The sequence below is a fragment of the Passer domesticus genome, unplaced genomic scaffold (assembly GCF_036417665.1).
Source record: "Passer domesticus isolate bPasDom1 unplaced genomic scaffold, bPasDom1.hap1 HAP1_SCAFFOLD_67, whole genome shotgun sequence".
Classification (NCBI taxonomy): domain Eukaryota; kingdom Metazoa; phylum Chordata; class Aves; order Passeriformes; family Passeridae; genus Passer; species Passer domesticus.
The window spans coordinates 76,138-84,658 of record NW_026990168.1 but is presented as its reverse complement, the minus strand read 5'-3'; the positions used below and the strand labels follow the sequence as shown (position 1 = coordinate 84,658).

At 52.8% G+C, this 8,521-nt stretch overlaps 1 protein-coding gene across 1 annotated transcript; it reads right to left on the bottom strand.

Annotated features, from left to right (window-relative positions):
• Positions 1 to 850: 850 nt before the first annotated feature.
• Positions 851 to 5,305, bottom strand: LOC135293087 (uncharacterized). Its single transcript, XM_064407087.1, has 6 exons — positions 3,978 to 5,305; positions 3,396 to 3,473; positions 3,192 to 3,284; positions 2,415 to 2,540; positions 1,901 to 2,051; positions 851 to 1,760 (listed from the first exon to the last, which is right to left on the bottom strand). The coding sequence occupies exons 1-6, from the start codon at positions 4,066 to 4,068 to the stop codon at positions 1,397 to 1,399; spliced, it is 903 nt and encodes a 300-aa protein (XP_064263157.1). The 5' UTR covers positions 4,069 to 5,305; the 3' UTR covers positions 851 to 1,396.
• Positions 5,306 to 8,521: the final 3,216 nt, after the last annotated feature.

Below are 8,521 nucleotides of genomic sequence, written 5' to 3'. Positions count from 1 at the left end.
TGTTAATGACGCCAATACATATTGCAAAAGGCGAGCTCATTATTGGTTAGTTACTTATCAGCTAACTACGCCTACCTTAGCATTCTTGTGGCTACTATGTTGCAGCTGTCCACATCTTTTCTTCATATTTCTAACTAACGATCCTCTCCCCCATCCTGATGTTGCACCAAGGGCACAGTGCCCTTGCCAGGTTTGGACACTGACTACTGACTCCTATCCTCATCTCCTTCTTGCTTAACTAACAGTATTATATCAGTGTGACCTTTGTCAACTAGCTAGCTGTTCACAAAATCCTCCACAAAAGTTCTCTGTTGCATTCCAGCTCTGGGCTTTTTTCCCATACTGCGTGCGACAAGACTGTAATTTTTATTATAATTATAGTCGCTGTTATCCATCTAATTTTTAAGAAGGCTCCTGTGATTGATAGGACATTCCTTCCCCTCTCACACAGCCCGGCTCCAGCTTTCTGCTCCTTGATGTTCCTCTCTTGAAGCTCTTCAGGGAGGGACTGCCACGACCTAAGTCACCACCTCGGGTCTCCTTGATGTGCTCACTGCTGGACAGCCATCCCTGGCAGAACATCTTTCCCTCTCTGCCCAGACCTTCCTGATTCAGGGCAGCATCCCAAATGAGCTCCCAGAGAAGTTTCTGCATGTCGCTGCTAGCCAGCGTGTCCCCGTGCTGGTGCAGGAAAGCTTTGTGAACGGCCACTGCTGGGAAAGCAGGCTGAGGTGGCACAAGCAGCTCCTGCACTGCAGTGCAAGTTTCTCAGAGCTCCTGTCACAGCCCCAGCCCTGCTCCCAGCTCTGTGCGTACTGCCCCAACAGAAACAGCCGCAGCAGGCAAGAACTTACTGCTTTTGGAAAAATATTTATTTATCAAGATCAAGAAAACAATCATTGTCTGCTAATACCAAGTATCACTATCACTAAATGTACCACTATCACAAAAACAATCACCATCCTCCAATATTAACTATCACTATCGCTAATACAATCACTGTCCTCTAATATCAAATAACGCTATCATTAAAACCATCACTATCCTCTAATATTAACTATCACTATCATTAAAACAACCACCACCCTCTAATAGCAAGTGTCCCTATAACTATCACTAAAAGAATCACTACCACTATCACTATTTATGACTATCACTATCACTAATACAATCACCCTCCTCTAATATCAAGTAACGCTATCATTAAAACAATCACTATCCCCTAATATTAACTAACACTATCATTAAAACCATCACTATCCTCTAATATTAACTATCACTATTATTAAAACAACCATCACCCTCTAATATCGTGTCCCTATCACTATCACTAAAAGAATCACTACCACTATCACTATTTATGGCTATCACTATCACTAATCATCTATCACTATCACTAATCATCATCCTCTAACAGATAGTAGTCCTGCTGGTATTGGTAGGAGGGCCAAGAGTATGCTGTGGGCTGAGGTGACTCCAGGGAAATCCAGTGGTCCCGTGAAGAGGCGTTGTCAGCCAGAGCACAGAAGGAGCAGGTGGGCAGAGGTGACGGGTCTGCGCTCATGTTCTTGTACAGCTGGGCGAGCTCTGCTGCAAAGAGCTCAGGAAACAGGCGGCAGCTGTCCCTGAACCCGTTGCCTTGGGCTCTCTCGCCGCTTCCCGCTCCTTCTCCTGACTCTGCTTCACCTCTAGGCTGACCACAGCTTTCCCAGGAAGAGTCCCAGTCCTGTCCTGTTGCCTCTTTGTCCTCCTGGCTCCTCCTGTAGAAACAGATTTCCAAGAAGACTCCTCACAGATAGGAATTTGGAGCACAGTTTCCTCAGAGCCCTGCTAGGAGCTGCCTGGGCGCTCCTGCATGCTGCAAAGACTTCCTTGCCAATGGCAGCAATTAATAACTCACCTGTCTCTCTTCAGCAGCTGATGCATGACTAGATAGCCAGACACTGCCCCAAGCAGAAGCAAAGCTGGGGCTGCTACTGTCCCTACTAGGATGTAGTACTTGCTCGGGTCACAGCGTCCAGCTGTCTCGGCTTTTTGCCCACCGGATGACCCTGGCAGGAGAAGAGACAATGCAAGAGTCAGCGTTTGTGCTCTGCACTAGGCATAACCCCACAGTGTGCTTCAGATGCCCAAGGACTGGCACTGCTAGTGGATCAGAACTGACATCTGATGCTGTCTTCAGAGATGGCTTCCTCTGGCTCTGGTGTCTTAGCATCAGGGACCAAGAGGGATCCCATCAAGCTCTCATGCACAAGAGCCCAGTGTGTGCCAGGGAGCAGCACTGCCCCATCTACTCCTCCGGGCTGCAGGCCCGGGCTGCGTGCTGGGCACCTGCAATTCACCCATGGAGAGCACTGCAGGGATACAGCAGAAATGCTGCTCTTTGCCCAAGACAGCATCTAGCAAGCACTCACCTGAATATTCCTCAGGCTCAGCAAGTGTCCTGGTGTCCTCTATTGATTCTCTTTTTTCATGTGAGCCTGGCACAATGTCACTTTCTTCCACAGCTAAGGTCTCCGGCACAGTCTCAGAATCTGTCTCTTCAGAAAAACAAGACATTGCACACATTAAGCAGAAGCCACTGCCCCTCAGCACAAGCAGGGTACCATGGCCTGGGCATTGCGGCAAGCGGCGCTGACGAGGCCGCTGTCCCCCCCAAGACAGGAGGAATCGACAGCTGGATTTTCTGCAGTGCAACAAGAAGTGCAGACCCAAACCAGCCAAGACTTAATCAACCAAATGACCCACAGAAGGAGTACCTTCAGGTTCCCCCTCACCCTTGGACTCCAGCTTCAAGCCGTCCCTGAGCCTGAGCTTTGCAAGGGGCAGCCAAGGCTTGCTCTGATGTCATTGCTGCCTCCATGCGGTGCTGAGCGTGTGGCGAACCCAAATTCAGCACTGGCCTTTGCCCAACATCTGGATGCCAATGTCTGCACAGAGCAGCCCTGGCCAGGAATGCTACAACTGCAGCAGCAGCTGGAGAAGCCCCTGGCAGTCATCTGGAAGCACAGCTGCGAGCAGAGGCTGTGCTGGACCATCTCTAGGGCTCCCTGCAGGAGCTGTGAAATGGAGTGGGCCTGCAGCAAGACTCTGACTGAGTGCTTCTGGCTGTCCAGGATACAGCACATGCCTACAGGAAGCAAAAGCTCAGCTTCCCGGCTGCCAGGGTTAACAGAGTGGGATATACTAACCAGACGGGGCTTCATGCAAGGCTGCCAGGAGCTCCTCTGGAACATCCGGCAATCCTTCAGGGAACTCTTCAGGAACCTTGTCATCATTCATCCCTATTGTTAGATTTACAAAAGCACGTTAACATATGACGGTATTTTTCTCGTGAATAAAATAGGGAAAAGGGGCGCTCCTTTTTGTGAAGGCAGGACAGACTGACTACTCACGCTTGAGGTACCAGCTCGGAGTCAGCACGGTATCTGCCCCTCGCTCAGGGGCTGAAAGAGCACTCTCTGTGTCCACAACTACAAGCAAACACCCACAAGAAGTTACCATCACGTGCACTGCCCTCATGGGCACACCTCAAGGCCTGGATGTGGAAGGCACTGCTAGGGCACGCTCAGGCAGGTCTGCATCCTCACAGCTGCAGGGGGGTCTGGCTGCCCTTGGGACACTGAGCTGGCAGCTCCCACATGAAGGGAAAAGCCGTGGCGTGCTCGCATGATCTGTGTGCGGGTCAGCCCTGGAGCCGGGCCAGAAGGCTGGACAACCAGAGCGGAGGGACGGACAGCCACTGCTGAGTGATGGAGAACTGGTGCTGAGCTTCCGGGCCTGACCCGACCCTCCCCACATCCTTGCTCCTTAGGAAGCTCTCTCCATGCTGCACCCTAAAGCAGCTGCAGCCCCTCACACCTCCCCTGGAGCCTCTGCCCCTCTGCCTGCCCTGCGGTGCCTTCCTGGCTCAGCCATCCCTGCTCCCGGCCCCGCTGCTGCCAGCCAGGGCTGTGTGCTGGCCCTTGCCTGCCTACCTGCTCCCTGCCCAACTGCTGCAGCACTCTGGGCATTCTGGGCTGGCAGGGCCACGAGAAAGAGCAGCAGGAGGTAGCAGCTCAGGACCATGATCCCCCCTGCTAGCAACACTCTGCTGCTGCTGCTGCTGCTGCTGCTGCAGTGTTGCCCAGAGTGAGCACTGAAGAGCACAGTGGGGCTCTGGAACGTGACATCAAACAGAGCTCTGTGACCTCATACCAAAGTGATGGCTGTGAAGGCCCCAATGTACACCCACGTTGCCTGTGAATTCCTGCACCTCCCCTCTACTGAATTTCCTTCTTCTGCACAGGAATGGAAGGAGCCAAATGGAGAAGGGCTGGAGTATTTTGGAGGCAGCATTGTGCATGGGAATGCAGAGGCACTCATGTCTTATTCCTCAGAAATTCCCTAGAAGAAGACCTGCATGAAGGCTGCTGTAAAAAGCCTAAATTCAAGAGTGTTTCTTTGGTAGTATTTTGGTCTGAAAGAATTGTGGCAAAAACCTGCTTTTCCCATGACTTCTGCTACACTTTCATGACCTTTGATGGCAGCACTGCTTCCATCCTCCACTGTCACGCAAACATGGCTGTGCAGTGCTGACGCATCTCCCCCGTCAGCCTGGTTTACTCCCTTTTCCACTTCCAATGCTGCTTAAAGCTCTCTCAGGGAGCCCTGCTAACTCTGGAGCCAAGAGCCTTTTTCCCTTTCAGGCAGATGTAGCCCATGTGCCACCATCAGGCCTGCTGTCCTGTAGAGTAACCCACGCTCAAACTCCCACACTGTTGCTGGGAACACCAGGCTGCCGCCTATTCACCTCTAGAGCCTTCCTGGGTCTGGCTCACTGCACATGGCGGAAGAAAATACCACATGCGGCCCAGATCCCTCAAGCAGTCATCCAGAGCCCCTGAGCTCCCTCTGCCTTGTCCTCGGACACCATCAGGCACCGCCACGGGACACACACAAATGTCTTGGTTGCTGCAGATATCAGGTAACACTGCTGGGCTTTTAGCCGAGCAGCTCTTCTGGCAAATAAATATGCATGACTTATGTGTGCCAGGCAACCTCCGCTCAGAAGCTCTTGGACAGCCTTCTAGAGCACCTTTGGTACAGTTGTCCCTGAAGCACCACTTAACCCCCAGGTGTTTCTAGCTGCAAGCAAAGAGGCACTGACAGATTTCCACCCCTCGGGTCTCTCTCCAAGGCTCGTAAGAGTCCTATGCAGCTGACAAGCTGCAGAAACTCAGCCCATGGCATCCTCTGGAATCAAGCACACATCAATGACCACCGTGAAGGCCACAGCCCATAATGAGCAGAGGGCCAGAGCAGGCTGGAGGGTGTCTTGGTGACATCTCCTTCCTACGTAGGACCCAGGCAGGCTGCCCAGCTGCCTCGGCCTTGGCTCTGAGCGCCATCTGGGGCCCTCCATTCCTGCCCCAGGGGAGGCACCGATGAACACGGCCCTCCTTTGTTCCTTAAAGGGCCAGACGCCCAGGCTCTCCCTTACCGCGCTCCGCGCCATTGTGCTGCTCGGCGGTCCGTCACCAGCTGTGGCACCAGTGTCCCCAGAGCTCCTGTGCTGCTGCTGAAGCCGCCTGCGGCGTGTGGCCCGGCGGGGCGGCAGCGCCGCCCGCAGCCCGCGGCCTCCTCGTCCCCTGCTGCCGCCATTGCGCACGGGGCCCTGAGGGGCGGGCACGGGGCTGCGGGGCTGTGCCGGCCCCGCTTGCCGGGCCTCAGCCCCAGCTGCTGCCGCTGGCTGGCAGCAACCACTGCAGCAGGAAAACACCTCGGGCTTTACTGGAGTGCATACAAAAACTGCCCCTGGGCTTCTCCTTGTGTGTTGCTCTAGCCACTGGCCCGTCCCTTGCTTGCCCGCTATAGCCCTGTTCTTCGCCACTCGCTCTCTATTTTGTTGTCCCTCCAAAGCTTCTTCAACAGTCTCCATCCCGCCCCCGCCCAGAGTTCGCTCTCTCCTGCTCACTCCTGCTCATTCTGCGTCTCTTCCTCTGTCCTGCTGCCCCTTCCCACAGCTCCGGCCCCGTTCCCTGGCGCTCTTTTGCTCCCCTTGTCTCTCCGTTCTGCTTCCTGCCCCTGTCTCTTGGGTCTCTATTTCTCGGCTCCGCTCCCTGGGCCTTGCTCGCTTCAGACTCCCAGGCGAACCGCCCCAGCAGCCGCTCTCTGCAGCCGGGACACGGCGGGGAGCTCTCCTGCGGCGCCACGACAGCGGCCAATGGGGCCCGGCACCGGCGCCTCGGCCCTCGTGCCGGAGCGGGGCCGCTCCCAGGCAGCGGCGGCAGCTGGAGCTGCGGCCCGGGAAGCGGGGCCGGCACAGCCCCACAGCCCCGGGCCCGCCCCTCCCGGCCCCAGTGGCAGAGAGCAGGGATGAGGTGGCAAACCAAGGCACTGGCCACTGGACAGAGCAACACACAAGGCAAATGCCAGGCACGCTTTTTGCCGGACCCCATTGAATCCAGAGCTCTTTTGCTGCTGCAGTGGCATGTCAGCTCCCTCAGAAGCAGCCGAGGCATTTCAGAAAGGGCACTGCAGGGCATGAGCGTGCATATGTCCCACAGCTCTCAGTTGTGCATCTGGAAGGCTGCAAGTGTGGGTGTCTATATGAGAAGAGTTTGTGAGGCTTGCTTCAAGGCTTGAGGCACAGCTCTCTTCTCAACAGAGCCTTGGGCTGCCCTCTCAGGAGGTGGCTATCTCAGAGCTGCTGCTATCTCAGACAGGCCCATGAGAGACAGCGCAGAGGCGCAGCTGGAGCTGCTGTGGAAAGCAGAGGAGAGGAACAAGGCTGAGGAGCTCAGTGGTTCCTCTTCATCACTTCAAAGGGAAGAGCATTGTCTTGGGACAGTCTTTACCACCCGAGCAAGAAGTAGAAGGACCCCCCCAAAAGCCCACTGTCCAGAGATGCCTTCAAGCATCTCTCCGGCAATTGCTGCCGGCAATATCCTCCCCACACACTGCAGGCAACAGTCAGCCTCAACAGCAGCTGTGCTGCGTTCCTTGGACAGCAGCTTTGCTGCACTCACACCTCCAGCTTTGGCTGCAGATGGCCCAGCTGGAGCAGGCATGGGCAAAGGCCTGCAGGACCACCGTCAGTCGGACTCGTGAGCCCAGGACAGCAGTGCCCTGGCATGCTGGTTTCTTGCAGTGCCTCGCTTTCTTCATCTGAGACAGGCACTCCGTCACTTCTTTCCACCTGGAAGGCCTTCCTACATTCCATCACTTCAGAAATCCAGCAGGAAATACCCCCATCTATATTGCCTGAGTCTTCATTTCCCTGAACTAAAAGTTAAGTCAAGTCCAAAAACAGGGATAAAGGAGCCTCCAACTGCCACAATCTCTCAAGCAAAAGATCACATCAAAGTTTGTGGTAATCGGCGGAAAAATGCGGCACTCAATATGAGTGATCAGCAAATCTCAAAACTTTATTGATAGGCACACACATTTATATTGGTGTTAATGAGGCTAATACATATTGCAAAAGACAAGCTCAATATTGGTTAGTTACTTATCAGCTAACTACGCCTACCTTAGCATTCTTGTGGCTACTATGTTGCAGCTGTCCACATCTTTTCTTCATATTTCTAACTAACGATCCTCTCCCCCATCCTGATGTTGCACCAAGGGCACAGTGCCCTTGCCTGATTTAGACACTGACTGCTGGCTCCTATACCCATCTCCTTCTTGCTTAACTAACGGTATTATATCAGTGTGACTTTTGTCAGCTAGCCAGCTGTTCACAAAATCCTCCACAGTGGAGAGCTGAAGGGGGAAGCTTTGCCCCTCAGCCTTGAAGTCTTGTTGAGGAGCTGCTTCTTCTCTGAGGGACGCACACCAATGATGTTTATCCAAGCCCTGCAGATTCATTCCTGAGCTTCCTGACTCGCCACAGAGACTTTGAGGCTGTCATGTTGGGGCACAAATTTAAGTCTGGGAACTTCTTGAAATGCTTCAAGTACTCTGTTTTTGTTTGGGTTTTTTTTTTTAGGGTTTTTTTTTTGTTGTTGTTGTTTGTTTGGTGGTCTTGTTTAGACTCGGTTCCCTTGGACGAGGACACGAGGCTTGACTCCATTTTCATCAGAGGGCTGATTTATTATGATATATATTATACTAAAATACTACATTACAACTATACTAAAAGAACAGAGAGAGGAAGATCATAAGGCTACAAAGACAAGAATAGAATAGGAATGAAATAACAAAAACATGTGACTGCTCACAGCCTTGACACAGGTGGCTGTGATTGGTCACTGATTGAAAACAATCCACATGAACTAATGGAAGATGCACCCGTGGCACTCCACAGCAGCAGATAGTTATTGTTTACATTTCTTTCCTGAGGCTCTCAGCTCCTCAGGACAGGAAAAATCCTAGCAGAGGCTTTTTCTCTAAAATATCATGGCAACATCTCACCCTTTTAAATTTATTAAATTAAATAGAAAAAGAAATGTTTGCAATCTCTTCTACTGGGGCTTTGCAGAAGAGAGAACAACACCTCTTGAGGTTCATCTGTTGCCAATCAAAATCTCAATCATCT

Coding starts and splice junctions, on each gene's coding strand:
- LOC135293087 (XM_064407087.1), bottom strand. CDS start 4,068: ATGGTCCTGAGCTGCTACCTCCTGCTGCTCTTTCTCGTGGCCCTGCCA. Junction 2,052..2,414: donor TGAGCCTGAGGAATATTCAG/GTGAGTGCTTGC, acceptor TTCTCCTGCCAG/GGTCATCCGGTGGGCAAAAA. Junction 1,761..1,900: donor CAGCTGCTGAAGAGAGACAG/GTGAGTTATTAA, acceptor CTGTTTCTACAG/GAGGAGCCAGGAGGACAAAG.